Below are 19,556 nucleotides of genomic sequence, written 5' to 3'. Positions count from 1 at the left end.
CCGACACAACGCTACGCCTTGCGTCGATCCTGAGGTGATTTGTCTCTTCGAGGGTACAGACCTGCCTTCGCTCAATCTGCGTCGGAAAGATCAAGCGATATCTGAAGAGAAAATACTAGAATCAGCTCGTACATGGACAACTGTCTTTGTGGAAAACCGCAAGATGTTGTGGAAAACCGCAATATGCCTCGACATCACGGACAGCTGGAAGTGCAGGCACGCACATGGTGTGGTCTGCGCACATCCGACTTTCACGGCGGACAACAGGCAGGTTCACGCGAAGGTGTGGTGGCAGGCTGATTGGTTTAAAAGCTGGCTGCATCGGGTTACGTGCCTCTAATGCGATGACAAAGCAAGTGGTAATAGATAAAACTGCTAAAGAAGAATTACGACATTATTGAGGGCAGAAAACAAAGCGGCGAGCCGTACAAAACCGTGTGCTTTCAGTAGGCATTCAGTGGCAATAAGCTGTAGCATAAAGGCCGTCGAATTTACCCTCTAAAACGAAGTAACGACAATACGGCGTACGGAGCCTGTGGTGGCCGCCCGAGCTGTTGTTACAAGTCAGTTTCAGTGCGAATACTCAGCAGTGCTTGACGCACCAGCCGAAGCAAGGAGGCCTCGGAGGCAGGAAAAATCCAGAATGCCACGAAGTGTCCAACTAGCAATTAAAGCACAGCCGATTCCGGGACAACTGCTACGGAAACACCAGCTTGCGGTTAAGCCCTGATCTTACCGTATTACCATCAGTTTGCCATCCTGGTCTGCAAAAGGCACCTCCGATTGCCGACAGCAATAGATAGCGGTTGTTAAGTACGTGTCACTGCGTTTAGTGGTGCATAGCTGCCGCCATAACATCAATTCGTGTTTGTTGCGTAGGATATCTCGATCTTCCTTCTGTTTTCGTTCGTAAATGGCTTGATTTTTAATTATTAGAATAGTTTCAAGCAACAAAAGAAAATATATTCCGACCGAATCAGAGTTGCGTTGCCAAAAGCGTCTATTTACATAATGTTTCGACAACATGCAAGCACGCGTAAAACAACAAGCAAGGCTTGTACCTTGGCTTCTTAAAACAGATTTTCTTGTGATAATGAGAGCTCAAAAGAGAGCAGCCACAGAGAAAAACTCAACTTTCAACTTCCACTGGGCGACCTGATCCTCTTTATGGAAAGTTCGGCGAGTGTGACATGGATACATGCAGAATAAAGTAACCTATATGATAATGACGGTTACTATTGGCTGAACTCAATTTTAGAATGACTAGAAATGACTAGAATAAGGAGCACTGCTGTATTATGGTTATCACATAGTTTCCTTTGTAAGAGCAAATGATTTTGTTTCGCCCTAGTGCAGAGCTCCACTTGTTATGTGATATCGTAGAAAGTATATGCTTGACGTACTGGAGTCACGGATCGTCCGACGTTCTTAAAGCAGTGCTTATTCTTCTGTTGTCCAGATTTCAACAAAATTTTTATATAAGCATTTCGACAGTTAGTTTACTAGTAACATTCACAGATTAGCTTGCATTCTATCTGGGTAGGAATGATGGAGTCGATTTAGAATAGTTTTAGATTTGACGACAATTCTCAATAGTTTCTCATGAAAAACATGGTTATGAACTTTACGTTTGAGTTGAAGGCGAGCAATGCGAGTGTTTCAGTCACTTCTAGATTACCTCAAATGAGTGTACCCTGTAGGCCGTTATTTTTTGTCATAAAATAATAACACTGTTTAAACAGTTCTTCTTGGCCTACAAATTCATTTGTTTTTAGATGAGGGGAGGTTGTACCAGGATAATATTCTAAGCAGCGAATTCGACTCACTATCTAGTAACGCCTTTGCAAGGTTAGAGAAAAAGGGAACTGTCCCTAACACAGAGAAAAGAAACTGCCTTGATGGCATAGGTAAAATGCGTTCGTTCAGGCAGACATACCATCTTTGGTGCTCTCCATGTCGCCAGTTGGGATAATCTGTGTGTGACTCCTACTAGCAATGTACACATGTATTTGCATCCAGAGAGCACCGGTGAATCTGGCTTTCGAAAGCTGTGCTTTTTCAGAAATAAAATTTGGAAATCCCTCTTCTGGTTCAACTGCTCACTTATCAATTACAATTCACGCCAATGAACTTTGCAGGCATCGTCCAGGATCTACTTAAGAATTAAATAATAATCAGCTTGAAATAATGTAAATAAATGAGAGGCTTATTTTACAACCTTTTGCGTCGTTTACCTCTTCATCAGGGCTGATTAAATCTGACATTGTTCATCCCCTCGATGAAGAAAAAAAAATAACTGTCTTTTTATTTCTAAACAGTGAACTGGCACCTGATCCGTGACTATATCTATCGCCTCTGATGAATCAGTTAACACGCACTTCACAGCCGTCTTCTTTCGCGAAGTCTCTACTTTGCTCGCACTTACACGTACAAGTTTTCCTTAACGTCAGGCACAAAATGTCTGTGGAATTTGTCCGCACAATAGTTAGTATGAACTGAATAATGATTATGCCTCTTAATTTTTTTCGTCATTCCTCTTGTTTTTTGACCCGTTCTTGGGTAAAATGATCAGTAGCGTTGAAAATATAAAAAATACACGGTAAAGTCACCTCAGTACGAGGGAGCAAAGCATGCCATTTCCCCTGGTAGATATGCCAGATCGAAAGACTTTTCTTATTCATCTGCAATGCCGTCAAACCTGGTGATAGATCAACGCGCAGCCTACTGCTATGCCCATTTTTAATCAATTTAAGCATTTCAAGAGGCATTTTTAATTTCAATCGAAAATGGGGCTAGTTTCGGTCACACAAATTATTTGTTTACTTTTAACGTAAACAAATGACATATTTATTTTTCTAGCCGACCTTGAAATTCTGGGCCCCAGAATGACCTTGTTGGCCATCAACTTTTAAACTCGACAATTCTGCAGAATGTTTGGGGGGAATGTCTGCTGGAAATCAACATGATGCGATAAACTGGCAGAGATAAATTTCTCCGGTGACATGAAAAACAAAATAACCCGCTAGTAATACTAAAAACGAGGCACACTGTGACGTAAACAGTACTTCGATCATCGGAAAAGTACCTAAATTACTACGACCATTTAACTTGATTGTTTCACCGTTTTTGATTACCATCCAACATTTGATGGTGCTAAAGCTTACGCCCTGAGCGGAACCCTGCTGACATACATGATGCAAATGAGTACGAAATTCTCACAGAATCAAAACACTGTTTGCAAACACGAGCCGTAATGCTTACGGGCATTGATGAGTGTTTTATAGCAATGTCAGACGAATGTGGTCACCAACCACAACAGCCGTCATACAAGCGTCATTTTTAAAGAAAAGCGCTGAGATTAGATGGTGCGTAGCGTGCAGCTGGGTCACAGGCGTAGAGAGACATAATTATTAGTTGCATAGAACGTGGTTCAGGACTTCCTTGGGCCTCTACAATAAATAAGCCTAGAAAGCAAGCTATGTCGTATTCTGATGTCCCTTGAGTGGTGGAATGGTATTGCATTGCTCTCCAATCAATGTCTGTCCAACTTTTTAAGGCGGGTTTGCCATTCAGTGCCCAATATAATTTCCGAAACTCGAAGAACGCTACTACAAAACAATTACGTCGAACAATAAGACGTGTCGCAAACCAGCAGCTCGAAGAACATGAGGGTGTAGTCATATTAGTATAGTATCTCCGACTAATGAATACATGAAAACATATTCGAGCCATGTCACTTTACAGGTGTATAATATACGTCGCGCCTCTGGCGGCGCCATCTGATGCAATCGTCTTTCTGCGCCTAAAGCCTAAAGGTCTCATTTTCTTACCAGCCACTTCTTGGAAGAAAAACTTCGTATCTTTGGCCGCTCATTTTCTCATACGCAAAAGTGTTGGGCTGAGCAAATTGATCAAACTGATTTTATACGATACTTTTTTTTTCTCTTCTCATTTTGGAAGACATTCGAACTGTAAACCTTACTTCCGCTGGGAGACATCTTTGTGCGAATAAATGTTGTTATGGTCATTACTTTTGCTAATCGCATTCTGATGAATAGTGTGATGTCATCGCATCATCTATTCATTACTAATTATAAAGTACCAACTTCTGAAATAAGCTAAAATTTCTTTTTAATTCGAGCAGCGAAGGAATGATAATGAGCACGCAGGGAGGCATTGTTGCTGGAACTGTACAACAAACGTTCACTTGCGTATTTTTACCTTTGAGGTCTAAATTCTACCATAGGCTCACTTGCGAAGTTTATGCCGCAATCACCGCAATTTAGCAAAGAAGGGTGGAAGATAAAGGAAACAAGAACAAGTAATTCGCATGAGCACCTAATTGCTTAAGATTGTTACGGCAAGCCGAAGATCTAGACGTTATGACAGATGGCGGTGGTATAATTTCAATGGCTGTGAGGCTAGCAGGAGCGCTCTTGCGCGCGCCGCGCCATTGCCTGCTCCACTGTCTTCTAGTCCGTTGCATGACTTGGGGTCACCGAGCGATCGCTCCGATCGCGCGAACTAGGAAAATCGCAGTGACGATCGAACGCAGGACATAACGATAGGTGTGACAGAAGGGATGAACAGAGAAGAGAAGATGAAGGGCTTGCCGTTACGATTAAAAAGATGAGCAGATGATGAGCGGGTGAAGCCAAGTCCACAAAGGCTGAGGATCCACCGGTCTCCGGAAGTGAACGCCGAGGCCCGTAGACGCGCCCAACGGCAGGGGTTGGGGGTTCTGTGTTCTCGGGTGTGGGTGAGTAGTCAGTGGGGTCTCTGCTCAGTGGCGGGGGTGTCGGCTCAGTGGACTCATAGGTCGTCGTGTCTTCTAGGTTCTCATGTGTCGGTGGTCAGTGGTGGCGTTCATAGTGTCTTCTGGTCGGGGCTTGGGGCCGGACGGAGGAGAGTGGCGGCGCGTCGATGCATACCAGGCTGTCTGGGTAAGTGCCGGGAAGTGCGAAGCCACGAGTACTCCACAGAAGACCTCGATGGACAGCAGATGCTTGGACTGCGGGACCGGGATGATGAAGGGGATCCAGCACCTCAACCGAATGCTACGTGACGGCAAGCCGAAGAACCAGACGTGATGACAGATGGCAGTGATATGATTTTAACTGCTGCGGGCCTAACACGAGTGTTCCTCGTGCCACTGCCCGCTTCGTCGTCTTCCAGTCCGTCACATTATGTTGGCAATGCGATAACATTTGAAGCTGTTGATGTCTTTAGCGGAAGTGACGGGACATCCGGTCTGGTGAGGTCATTTTGAATGAGATGACATCAATTCCCTCCAGCCGATGGGGATTATCTGCTTTGGAGACGTCACATCCTTACAGCCAGTGAGCGAAGTTTATGGCCGCAGTCATTTTCACCCGATCAGGCTTTTATCTTGTGGCAATAAAACAAAATAAAAATAATGCACTGAAAGCCACAACGAGGAAAGGAGCAAACACTTAAACGACGGAAGAGTCGTACGAGAGTCATATCGACCTTTCCCTGTCTGCATTGCGCGGGCTGATGTCGGAAAAAGCATCAACGATGCAGCTCTCAGCAGCGCTACTTTAACAACCTTATAGCAAAGATAGGATGGGTCCGGAATGGACGACCTGCAAAAATCCGCTGCGCACGCGCGAGAAAGAGGAGCGCAGCTGGAGCGCCTAAAATGTTAGAAATCTCTCCGGCCAGACTGCGTTGCACTTGGCGCCAAGCAGGCGTGCGTTTATTTTATGTATGTTTCCAGTAATATGTTTTGAGTTCTTTTTTGCTCAGATTTCTACCACACAAAATGATGTTTGAAAATCTTCTGATTTTCGTAAGAGAAGCGCAACAATCTCGAGTCGCGGCACGGATAGCCGCACTAAGAAGCACCCAGATGGCAGGCACAATGGGACATCCGAGCGCTCCTTATCTCCCTGAGGCGCACTCATGAGACGATACAGCGCACGTTTGACATTATATTCGGCTGTGCTGTTTTGGACCTATGACAGCTTAGAACCTATACATGAAGTCATGGACAAAAGTGGATGGATTCGAGTGTAGAAGAAAAATCTTGCGTGACATTGTTAGCCATTGAGCAGTTGATCGTTGCAATAGAGAAGGCACGCATTATCCTTCATGCTTTTATACTTCTTGTTAATCTGGTTATCTAGACCGCGTAGAAATGATTATGTCACGAACCTCATCAAGCAGTCTTTTGAGCATGACAACACCTCAACAATATCCAGCACAGAAGCTGGGAGCTAAACATCACTATGTGACAACACAAAGGCAAAACAGGGAAGAACAATGAAGAAACCAATTAATCGTTCTGGAATACTTCGTAACTTAAGACAGTTTGACATCGCATCGTTTTGTGTGACATTTTTCGTTGGAGAAAAAACCGCAAAAACAATGTTTTCTCATTTTTAGCCAAGACGCTTGTTTTTCTATGATTCCCTACGGACTTCTGGCCGTCGTTGAGCCTCTTCAAGGAAATTTTGTAACTGAACGAGTTCTAGACATTTTTTTGTGCTCTCAATTGTAATCGAACATTGAAGGCGAATACATATCAAGGTTGATATGCATTAAAATGCCGTGCGCATTACACGGAAATCACGGCACGCTACTTGTTGTTATCCAAAAAAGGAAACTGAGCACAGTATTCCATATGTTTGCTGCACTTGGACGGTAACGAAAATCTTCATTTTATATTTTTCTTCGTACATTCTGTGGCCCATACCGAAAGGTGAATCTTCGAAGGTTTCGCATGCTTCTAAATCATTGTCGCCTCCGAAGTTTAAATATCTGCTACACTGCCGATTGCAAAGAGAAAATAAAATGGCGAAATCTGATGTGCTATCACGACTACAGTACGTAGGTTACGGTAACAGACTACGATTTCTTTAAAATGTTTGTCTGCTTTAGAATTGCAACTTTTGTGCAAAGGATGGGTAACGAACAGTTATCGTTATTCTAATGCTATCCTCTTTTACGCGTTCTTTGTCCCCGCACTTTGCGCCACACTTGAAATTCTAAAAAAAAAAGTGTCAACTTGCTCGATGAATGATGGATGAGCGATGAAGGGGGGATGAGAAGAATACTATGACGAATATCATTACCTTTCCCAAACATACATATCTTTATTGCACACAGAGCAGTACCTTTAAGTACATATTTTCTCTGGATCTATTGTCACATTGCACTACAGTTTGTCAGTCAGCTTCTTGCACATTATCAGGAAGAAACGAACCATGGATACCTGACCATCATGGTGCATATTAATATATGGTGGTATGAATTTTCTATTCGGTAGCAATTAACAACTGTCAAAAATATAAATACGCTACGTACAGCAGATAACAAATAATTTTGTTCCTCTTGCTGCTTTTGTTTTCAGCACATGTATGTCTGCACATGTATGTATGTCTTGCCCAGATTCTACATTCATAACATTCATAACCAGTGGCAAAGTGAGAAGATTCCTGCGCCGGAAAAATTCCCTCACTGCGAGGCACCCGCTTCCGACACCACTGTCCGCCACCTATTGTGGACGTGCCCAGGAACTTCGTTGGTGCACGCTCGTGTTTTTCAAGAGGCAAGTCTGTCTTCAAATAATGACTCCGATTTCCACTTGTGGCTAACGAAAAATATTTACGCCCCAAGGTTATGTGACTTTTTATACATAACCGGACTTGATGCCTTTTTGTAACGCATTATAACGGTCATTAATAACATCACGTTTTATGCCGTGCGGCACATTTATCCTCCCAAATAAATAAATAAATAACATTACTTCTACTTCCCCGGCAGTCTTGTTACAGGACATCAGTGTCATTTAAATATTACAGACATGCTCAAGTTCTCGCCTTCTGCGTTCTTTATCCTCGCGTTGCTATTTCCATCACTACTGACTGACTAAGTTCGAAGTGTTTATTAACCTGATTCCTTCTTTCTAAACTATGTTTAATTTGTTTCGTTTCAGAGACTGATTACAGTAGCTAGCACGCATAAATAGCAATATTTGCGCAACGTAGTGCACTATCAGTCATGAGAATATAATACTTTCCCAGCAACATTCCTGCGTCCATACGTGGCTACGTTCTTATGGACCCTTCACCTGAATCCTCGGTTGCGGCCGAGCTCTTGTTCGTGTTCTCCACGTATAAATCCATTCAGCGAGAAACACCACCAGGCTGACACCCACACCGACCACGAGCACGATGAAGCCTCCTTGCAAGTCGACCATGGCCAGCGGCTTGATGCCGTCGTCTCTTTCATTCTTGCACATCGTATAATTGCGTAGGCGCCACTCCATCTCTTTGTGGTACACGTCACATTCATTGATGTGGGAGATGCTGTAAAAGAAAGTATAAGCCACGACACACTGGTGAGTATCTCGAGCGTGGCAGTGAAGGTGATACGACTAGAGAGGCAGATTTTTATATTATTCGACAAACATGTTATAACTACATTGCCTTGGCCCTTCAAAGCGTGGGGTATGAACTCATAATAGCTGTATTCACATAAATCTCAACTTTCTTTACTGAGATTTGCACCATCCAGGACAGTTGCAATATTGTAAAAAGTGACTAGAAAGTTTCGGCAACCTTCAAATTAATACATTACTATCGGTTAAGAAGACATAGAAGAATTAAGTGGGCAGTTAATGATGTTGAACGCGTGAGAACTGATGGCACCCTTAGTCGTGCAAGAGCAAGAAAGAGAAGGGCATTACCAGTATGGTAGTTTGCAAGCGCAGAAAGAACGAATGTCTTCATAAAATTCGCGGTGCATAGCAGAATTAATTTGTCAGATAAGAAGATTTAAAGGAAAATACACGAATACTAATCCACATATTGATGATATCGTTCTGATAGAGATCCTGTGTCTGCTCACTGATTTTTACTTAATGCCTAAATTGACACTGCGCCTATGCACGTGGGCCTTTATTTGACGGAAGATTTGTTACAATGAACATAATCCTGAAATGAATCTCTATCTTAATCGAAACTTTGAATACGTACAATCGGTCGAGCTTCCTTTTGAAGTCCTTGGGCAAGGTCTTTCGAAGGAGCATCACAATATGCATGACACCTCCTACGCCACTGGTGACATGGTGCCGACAGGTTCCGGTCTTGACGAAGTAGTCCGCTATATGAGACTTGAGCATCACGTCAGTTCCGATCATGACCCTTTTTTGTTTGAGTACTTGGTCCATGACAGTGTCCAATACTGGACCGGCCCGGTAGATGCTGAACACCGGCTCGTGTCGGCTGCTTAGCTTGGTGAACGTCTCGCCAACCGGATCCTAGAATCATAAGAGGTTGTGGAAGCAAATAAGGTTAAGTATCTTTCGAGGTTTTTACCTTTCAGCCATTGAGGGCACCTGGTGGGGAAATTATCAGATATTTCCATCACAGTAACGGTCTTTAAGCCTTGATGATTCCCTCTTGCAAGTGTTACCATGAACAGAGCGTAACCTGTTGACTTGAAACTATTAAAAGCGTCGAACAGATTTCACTCACTTTTTCGCCCGTTGCAAGCACTCTAAAAAAATAGTGGAAATGATGCCTGCCATAATGCCAGTATATTTTGTACAAACCGATGGTGGTGAGTTAGTTTCAAGCTCCGCGGTGCATGACGCTGGTAACTTTAAGTCTGCAGTACACATATCGGTTTTAGCCAAAGCCCCAATAATTGCTTAGGTACTTTTCTGATTTTGCTTTCCGTACGGCATGCAACTTTTCCCGAAAATGGGGCAAAAGGTAAAGATTTAAAACACGCCTCCTCTTCATACACTGCGGCATATAAACGCCCCTTTGAAGTTGTTAGTTTTCTCCAGAACAGTATTAGTGTAAATTTTTTACCGTGTATTTCAAATGAACTGCCTACTACCAACATTAGTAAGCACAGAAAAAAAGAACTGTTTTCTAGATTACAACGAAATAGGAAAATCCTGTTACAGAAAGTTTCCATAAATGACGCCAGCTACACCAGCGGCGCAGAAGAAACCACTGCGCAGAGACGAACTCGCCAGGCGGCCAGGCACAACGTCGTGCGGCCAACTATTTGGCGTAATGACCGAGTTACAGACGCTTCGCTCTTGTAGCCGTCCATAATTTGGCAAAAAAACCTGCCGCCCAGCGTAGAAATCGGCACCTACGTGTAATGTTCTCCAGACTATAGCGAGTCCTGTATTGGGCAACGTGGTCGCCTTGAACTAGCAGCAAGCTTTCGTGTGGCTAGATCGATGTTCCGTTGTGTATGATTTCTTTCACTATTTCAGTGAGTCTGTTCTGTTCTGCAGGTCCCTAATCTGAATCTGGCAAGATTTGTTACGGTGCGCATTCGATACGCAGTGCGTTCTCTAACGTACTACCTCATTTCTATCTTCTTTTTATCAACTTTCAAAGAAGAGTTCCAGAGAAGATTTTTTTCTTTACCTCGTTTTCTTTCGCCGTGTTTGTATTCATGTTTTCTTGCTGAATTATAGCAATTATAGGGGCGCTGCAGCCGAGCACGTGGTCTGACGTCACGCCAGCTGTGGAGAAACTGGGCTCAACTCGCGCGGTCGCCGCGCGGCCGGTACCACCAAGGCTAACTCCCGCTCCTCCAGGAGATTGCTAAACAACGAAGAGACTAGCCTGACTCACGTGCAGGCGATACCGAATCCCTTTTACAAATCTATTATGCTTCGCATCCTAGGCTTAACCTTAGCTAAGCCAGGCCATTTTTTAATCTCGACATCAGTAGTGAAATATACACTTTTTTTTTTCACTACGATAGGGTGACCGCCTACAGGCCCCGTTTCCAAGACAAGCATCCTAACTTTGAAGATGCGTGTGCGGTGCTACGCTACGATTGCCTTTAAGACGGCTCTGCCTTTAGAGCGATTGCTTGGACATCAGTTTTGAAGAATATTCCGAGCAGTAATTCCGAACTCCGCGCGCGCTTAGACGCGGCCATCACCTCAAGAACAAAAGCAGCGATCGAAATATGAACCGCAGTATGAAGCAAATGTAGTACCGAGAAAAATGCCAATTCTTGAAAGGGACACAGACGAGTGATTCACATTCTCGTGTATCGATAGATATTGCCGCGTTATAATCCCAAATAGACCACTACGACTCAAAACCTCACTTTTCAAAGCTAGATAGGACCTAATACCAAACAAGGGTCGCCATCTGCAGCCAATTTCGAAACAAACCTGCTTGCGCCGACAACAATCTTTAGCGGGTATCTGAAAGCCTAATTTGAGCGCATTTATTTCAAGCGTGTGAGAACGCGCCCTCTTCGGAAATAATGACACGAGTTTGAATCAAGCGGGGGAATTGTTTCTAATTTCAATTTTTTTTTCATCCATAAATTCTTCTTTTGCATCGGCATAAACGGCAGCTTAGGATGATCCTTCTTTTTGAGAACAATAATTGAGCCAAGTTGACCTCAGTGTTCACTTATTACTGTTAGTGGCCGGCCTGCGGTACAGAAAAATATATGCTATGTTTTGTGCACGAAAACAAACTGTCCAATATATTTGAAAAGAACCTCAGGTGTTGGCAGTATTGATTGCTGAACCTTACCAGCAGGGCCTTTACGGTAAACTCTTCCTGACGCGATGATTTATAACAAGTGCGTTTTATATGCAAGCGTGAAGCTTGTGTAGAAACAAATATGTATCTTGTGTTATGTGTAATCTACGGCAATCATAACTACTCTTTCCCTTTCATGTACACTGCCATTACATACTTCTACGCTACACACTTTCTGATTGGCTAAAGTATTACCTTAAGTATTCTTGAAAAGTATGTTGACTTTTCGGTCGCGATCTTCACCTTCGGAAACCGCAAGAGGTCGTCGAAGCTATCCACGTAGTCAGTCGTCTTCCTGACCAGCATTGTAGAAGTGAGGGTACAGTTCAAGAGTCCCATGACAACTACCATTGCCAGCAGCCATACTCCGAGGAGAAGCCTAAACCACGATGCCGTGTTGTTCGGGTAGCCTGCAAAGCAATATGTTGTCTCTATTGGCGGCCACTAAACATGATTTGGGAGCTTACTCCTATATAGCGCTGTCATAATCGCAAAAACACATGAAAGACGCATTGTAAAAGTATATTACAGAAAAAAGGTCCTTCTTCTCCTGCGTTTGCGGGTAAGAAATTTTTTGCGCTCCACATTACTTTAAATTTGCACTCAATTTTATCGAGTTTCTTCTATTAGAAAATTACGGTGCAAAGATAAATGAGACCCACACGGTCCCACCGCGTATTTACGTAAGTTTTTTGGTGCCGTGGTCGCTGATCCTAAATTCTCAAGTGATAGGAGAACATGACATAAACAGAACATCAAAATTTTAATTAATTTCACTTCCATGGCAATCAAATATTTTGCGTTAAATAAAAAACATGCAGCTTTTAGATCGTCAATCAGAAACCTCTCGTGTGATAAGAATTGACTGTGAAGCTGATCTGGACAAGATTCACAGTGCGGTCCTAACCCCTTAAGCACACAGAAACTGATCTCTTCTTTCTTTTCTTGTTGTTTTTATGGCTGCATCTAAAGATATCATTTGCCCTCTCGACAGTAGCTGTCTCGCCGTCCTGCACTGTAATGCCCGAAACGCCTGAATCAAAGCAGATAAACTTACTGTGTTCCTTAGCAAATACTTTTTCAGTTTTCATTTTATTATGATCACTGAAATATGGTAGACTTGTGAGGAGGATGTGTTGAGTCTGCCTGGATACAGAAGTTTTTATTTAAATGGGAGAAACCGACGTGGCGCTGGTGTGCTACAGTTAGTATCAGAAAAAATTTTATGTTCCTTGCAACCAGCATTTTTGAAGTTAATGACGACTATGAAGCTCTAATGCTACAGTGTAGACGCAAACTATTTGTTATCCTTTGCCTCCCACCTCAAGGAAACATGAAAATTTTTTTCAGCTATTTAGAAACGTTGCTCAGTTTTGCAACTGTTCATAAGGCGCATTTGATTCTCGGTGGTGACTGCAACATTAACGTATTAGAAAACAGAGTGCCGGCACGTGAATTTCAGATACTTCTTGATTCATATTTTGGTCGCAATGTTATATCTGTACCTACACGAATCAGCGATCATTCCGAAAGCCTTTTAGACTTACTTGTGACAAATAACGTTCATGACTGTATAATCTCAGGGAGAATTGTAACAAGTTTAAGCGATCATTTCTCTATCTACATGTTCTGCAAAACAGGCGACTTTCTTAAGAGGAGAAAACTCTGTTCGGAGACATATACTCTGCGACAAATAAATCCGGAGACTCTAGAAATATTCCGAAACGAAATTTCACTCATATGTTGGTACCCAGTGTTTGAATGCGAATGTGCTGAAAAAGCCCATGAAATATTCTTGGCACTTTTTCAAAACATGTTACTATTCCTGTCTTAAAGTGGTAAAGAAGTGTAAAAAAAACTGCGTAAGCCATGGATGACAGATGAATGTCTTGGAATGGTAAAGAGGAAAAAAACTTTATGACATGTTCATAAAAACAAAGAAACTGGATTACCTTGCAGCTTTAAAAAAATACAGAAATTTTGTAACTAAGTTTTACGTAAAATAAAAAACACTTTGTACATTATTTTTCCCTGTAAAAAAAAGTGTTCTTATGGTGCAAACTCAGCAAAGTCTTGAACGCAGGCACTCGCCACAATGGTGAATTTCGTTTAACAGTAAATGATTAACTACTGGAGGGCGAAGAACTGGCAGAAAAATTTAATGAACACTTTGCTACTCTCTCCTTATGTTCGCACGCGGTTGACAGGAATGAAGCCAAAACATTTTTAGGCCACAAACTTGTAAAACTGCATTTTTTGAGACGTGCACTAATGAAGATATATATACTATTTTCATGTCTCTAAAGAATAGCAAGGCCAGAGACATTGATGATTTAGAAATCAAACCTGTAAAATATGTCCTCAGCCTTTTAGTACCCATACTTTGTTTTATCTTTAATGCTTGCTTGCAAGCAGGTACTTCCCCAGAAAGCATGCAGTGTGCCAAAGTATTACACATAAATCTGGTGACAAAAACAATTTTTTCAAACTATCGGCCAATCTCTGTGCTACCCATTTTCTCCAAAGGATTAGTAAAGGTTTTATACAAGAGAATAATGTATTTCTGTGAAAAGCATATGATTCTCTCGGAACAGCAATTTGGATTTCGTAAAGGTCGCTCTACAGAGTTGGCCGTCTTAACGCCGAAAGAATTATAACTTAAGGGTTCTGAGGAAAATATACCTACTTTGGGTATATTTATCGGTTTCTCAAAAGCGTCCGATCGAATCGACCATACAATCCTGTCTACCAAATTAGAGCATTAAGGTTTCCGTGGCATTCCTGGTACACTTCTTAAATCATATCTTAATTATCGAAAGGAGTGTGTTGCAATTAATGAAGGGCCTTCTACTGTACTATTACTGCAGGAGTACCACACGGCCGCGTATTTGGACCGACACTATATAAAATCTATATAAATAATATAATAAATATTAGCAGACATGAATATTACAATGTCTATGCAGATGACACGAGTCTTTTCTTCCAGTCGAATGAAGTTAATGATCTCAGGGTTTCCGCTAATACAGCACTAATTAAATTGCTTAAGTGCACTAGAGCAAACGGTTTAGAAATCATGGCTAGCACACTCCACAAACCAGAAACCACGTGCCACTGCCACGTGCCACTGCAACACGCCACGTGACACATATACCCTTACCCTATGACCTCATTTTCACGGAGCGCAACGAACGGCGCGAAGCCGGTTCACATCGGGTTGTAGGGTTAACGCTGTAATGTCCCTCCGTGCTTTAGGAAAATAGGTGTTTATTCATTTACGTTTTGGGACGATTTACAATTTCAGGTATGTGACACGCTTCAACTTCTTACTGTTTGGAAAGAGTAGTTTGAAGTAGATCCAAATGAACTCAGCGAAGGATCTTCTCTTTTGCCGCAACAATCGTCCAGAAATGTTGTCCAGCTTCGCCGTGACAAAGGCCAGAAGAAGCCAGGAAAAGAAAATGCCCAGCCACACCTGCTCTGAGAGAAACGCAAGCATTAAAACATGCCCGAAAGTTCTGGATAAAAGCATTCTTCAAGAGAAAGAATGCATGAAAGCAGTTTTTCATATATCGTAAAATTTCATTATAATAATCATTTTTGCTGCAGATCTTCCCTCGGCAGGCTTGCGTTTTTGAGTTGTTAAGATTTTTTGCGATTGTCAAAAACGTTCCCTCTTGGTTTTCTCTGGCAGTCCTAAGTGCTGATAAGAGCGATGGAAAAGCTTAAAAGAAAAGATTTTGCTACGCATCTGAAGAATTTACCAGTGGCTCCAATTATTTCATAACGGTACCTTACAATATTCCAATCATCAAAATTTCTAACTAAGAATGCTGTTCTATGGGTATTCATCAAATTTCTCGAACTTGCTGACAGTTGCTCCTTCCTGCATTGTTATCGTGTATGTTTCAAATTGTGAAGTGTTGCTTATAATGCAAAAGAGAGACACCTGATTACGTCAGTGCCAGGTAGTGAAAATCTTCTAACTGGAGCAATAGGTTCGTACTCCAGAGTTTACGAGATATATAGTGATTTTCTCAGAAATGAAGTATGGTGCTTTAACATAAAAACACACGTAAAGCTTAGTTTCAGCACTTCTTGTTAACTGCAACAGAATCTTCAGCCTTCCTTTCTGTTTTGAGTGTGTACTTGAGTGAATTTGCTGTTGACAACTCTGATGAAAATCCACCACTTGCAAACGAGTCTCTTCCTGTGTCAGCTGATTAAGTGATATTCATTTTTTCGCTGGCATCATACCTGCAGCGAAGATGTTGTGAGTAATAATGATCTGAAGCTTCTCTCTTGAGAGAGCGACCCGTATAAAAACATTTATATACCCATATAACCCAGTGCGAAAATCCTGTAAAAATTAGTCTAAACGTTATTGCAATTTGAACTGCGGCAGGTGCTGACTGTCCACATTTCCGCATAATACGATGGTATAGTAAGTGCAAGAAGAGAAGAAAATGGTGCAATACGGCTTATTTATTGTTAGATGTGTATTTTCACGAGCATTGTTAGCGAGGAATGATAACCGTAACACTATAATACGCTTTTTTATCTTTATAACGAATGTCAGCCATACATAAACGCTAACCGAACGGATGTTGTTTAAATGTAACTAATTCCAAGCAACGCGCATGCAGCAATTCGCTTTGGCGAGGATTTCATCTCGCACCAAAAGGTGTTTTATAACCATGTCCATGCAGCGCCACTGACTTTAACCCCAGGTCAAATATACAAGGCGCCAGCACAATCAAAAAAGCAATAATCTTACGTTCGGGTCGAAGGATAAGACAAAATTGAAAGGGTCGACATATTTCACAGGCTTCCAAGTCATGAGGCTAACGTAGTTCACGTCGTACGGCGCAGTGAAATCAGCAGCTTCTGCTCGACTAGTGGTTGGTGCCATTGGCCCCAGCATGATGTCTATTCCCTAGAAGGAGACAGTAACAATGGTTAGACATCAACAAACTACGTACACTTTATTACTGTCGCAAGAGGAACTCCTTAGATTTTCTCTCACTATGGGACCACAAATTAACTTGCTCAGCTTTCCCGCCCCCCGACCGATGCGCCTTAAAGGGACAGTGAGCGCTATTTATCAGTTTTTTCTTGTTAGAAAAATCCGATAGTTCGGAGTTTCATGGCCTTGTCGTCGTTTCGCCGGAAGCAAAAGATGCATTTCGGGCTCACAGATCTGAATTCGCAGTTGAACTTCCTGTTTTCCGTACCACTCATTCAAACTCGGTACTCTGCGGTGATGTAATGTTCAAAACGTAACATAAAACGCGGGCTCTATGATTGCTGGCGGTAAGCGGTGCGGCATCTTTTACCAGCCGTCGTGGAGTTTGCGTCAATGTTGCTAAAAGTTCTGTTCCCGATTCCGACAAAAGAGTCCTCGCTTCAACTTCGGCATAGAAGTCAGCGACCTCAGTCCAATACTGTGCAATGCCTTTTAACGCTGATGCGCTAGCTGAATTAGCTGGATACCAAAACATCCGAACGCCACGACTCGGCAGGGCCGGTAGCAAGTCAAGGTACCGGTGGGGAAGCTGTCATTTTAGAGCATCCGTTGCGACTTATATGTAGAGATTGCTGCGTACAGATGGTTTTAAAATGGCGAATCATATTGCTCGTAGTACTATTTATATCAGCTGTGCGGCTGCGAAGCAAACAGGCTAATCAATGTTTGCCAGCACGGAGGCCCATGCAACATTGGCTGGTTACTGGTTTTTTCCTTGGCCTTATCTAAAGGCTGAGCGCAAAGTGCGTGAATGTAACGTTTAAAACAATGCAGTAGCTACCACGTACTGTTGCCAGGGAGTGTCTTAATTTCAAGCAGCAATAATAAATCATAGATGGCATTCACGGGCCAGCCGCAAACGCCGCTTACTGACACCACGTGACTTCGATGATAAGGCAGCAGGTTCAGCTATTCTGTGAGAAAAGAGTTCAGTTTAATACTTGTATTCCTCAATGTGGACCCTGTGGACCTTAGGCGAGGAGTCTTACATCAGGCAAGTTTATATAAAAGCGCGCATTGTGTGGATTGTTATGATTGCTATGATCAGAACTAATTCTGAGGCATAGGAGCTGTTGAGGACTTTTAGTGCGCATTGAGATCTAATCAAGAGACGGGCTCATCTGCTTAAAAGTGAATGAATGTTGCATGGTCATAATGCCATTGTACGTCTGCTCCAGTGAGATCTGAAATTCTATAGAGGAAGACTGCGTGTCAAAAACAAACTAACTGTTTTCTTCTCAAAGCGAAAGAGAAGTGTAAAAATCATGTGCGGTATAAGTGTATTACGTGCATCAAATCTGGTATTGGCTCACCCCTTTCTGCACCATGCCAAGAAATCCAGAGAAAGTTCCATTGGTTTTCGAACCCCATACGCGTTCTGGTGGAAACAGCATTTGTGACCTTCAAACCAGGTGAAAAGAATAAAAGATTGTGAGCACTGCACGCTAGCTTCCTATGTTTAACCTAGTCGTCACTAAGCGGAAGCTTTCAGTTCGACATTTCTTTTAAAATTGGGATTTTTTAAACGCAAGGCAACTTCACACGATTCCCTGACGGACACTGTAATAATCATAATAATAATATTCTTTATTTTCTGCAGAGAAATAGAAATGCGGGCCTGCCGATGCCTCAAAAGGCTTTAGTGGCATGCCCGGAAACAGGTGAGAAAACTGGCACATGCTGTCACAAAAACAGACACCGCAAAAAATGTTAAAAAAACAAAACAAAAAGACATTTCGTTAAAAACGAGAAGAAAAGCGAGAAAATTACTACTATCAATCATGTTCCTAAATTAAACAGCGTAGCTTAAAACGGACCGATTTCATTTGATTTCTAGCGCGAAGGGAACATACTTCTTCAGGGGTTTGTCAAAGAACTAGTGGCACACAATACTTCCGAAGGCGCTTGGCATAAATAGTTCGCACTCTAGACAATATAAAGCGTTCACGAGTGCGAAGCTCACGAATGGGAGCACAAGGTGCGCAAAAACTTGTTGAAATATATTTTATTGCCACAGTTTTCTTGAGGACATACGAAAAGTCAGACACGAGTAAAAACTTAAAAACACTGTATTCTCGATCCAATCACAAACCTTGCATTACTGATCAAAGGGCGGATTTCGATATAAAGTTAACTTTCAGCCGCCGCAGTAGCACAGTGGTTATGAAGCTCGGCTGCTGACCCGAAAGACGCGGGTTCGATCTCGCGCACGGCTGTCGAATTTGGTTTGGTTTTGGTTTATTGGGGTTTAACGTCCCAAAGCGACTCAGGCTATGAGACGCCGTAGTGAAGGGCTCCGGAAATTTCAACCACCTGGGGTTCTTAACCGTGCACTGACATCGCACAGTACACGGGCCTCCAGAATTTCGCCTCCATTGAAATTACACCGCCGCGGCCGGGATCGAACCCGCGTCTTTCGGGCCGGCAGCCGTGCGCCATAACAACTCAGCCGCCGCGGCGGCTGGCTGTCGAATTTGGATGGAGGCGAAATTACAGAGGCCCGTGTACTGTGCGTTGTCAGTGCATGTTAGAGAACCCGGGATGGTCGGAATTTCCGAAGCCCTTCACTACTGCGACACTCATAGTCTGAGTCAGCGTGGGACGCTAAACCCCTATAAACCAGTTATCCTAGTTTTCTAAAATGGCTGATCAAAAGTAAAAGAAAGATATACGTACTCTAGCGTAACACACTGTTGGCTGAGGAGTATACATTTTGCTTACGATTGTAGCAAGGGGAACGCTCTTAATAGAATGCAGAAAAGACGCAAATTTAGAGAGCAGTGAAAACACAGAAGACAAATGGCCATTCCAACACATTCCAAGTAAAAGAATACACCCAAGTATTTAACTCTTGCTACAGGCTGAGTGGAGAAAATTTGCAATGTATACATTTGGTCCGTGGAAAAATACTGCTAAATCTCAAGGAATTGGATTGCATGAATAATAAAATATACTAACTGAGT

General features: G+C 42.6%; 1 protein-coding gene across 1 annotated transcript; it reads right to left on the bottom strand.

Annotated features, from left to right (window-relative positions):
* Positions 1–8,080: 8,080 nt before the first annotated feature.
* On the bottom strand, positions 8,081–17,921 carry LOC144103674 (glutamate receptor ionotropic, NMDA 2D-like). Its single transcript, XM_077636333.1, has 6 exons — positions 17,907–17,921; positions 16,345–16,503; positions 14,898–15,042; positions 11,763–11,977; positions 9,003–9,286; positions 8,081–8,333 (listed from the first exon to the last, which is right to left on the bottom strand). Exons 1-6 carry the CDS (start codon positions 17,919–17,921, stop codon positions 8,081–8,083), a joined length of 1,071 nt encoding a protein of 356 aa, XP_077492459.1.
* Positions 17,922–19,556: the final 1,635 nt, after the last annotated feature.

Source organism: Amblyomma americanum, chromosome 9 (assembly GCF_052857255.1).
Source record: "Amblyomma americanum isolate KBUSLIRL-KWMA chromosome 9, ASM5285725v1, whole genome shotgun sequence".
NCBI classification, from domain to species: domain Eukaryota; kingdom Metazoa; phylum Arthropoda; class Arachnida; order Ixodida; family Ixodidae; genus Amblyomma; species Amblyomma americanum.
Note: the sequence above shows the minus strand (reverse complement) of the source record. Positions and strands in the feature narration are given on the sequence as shown.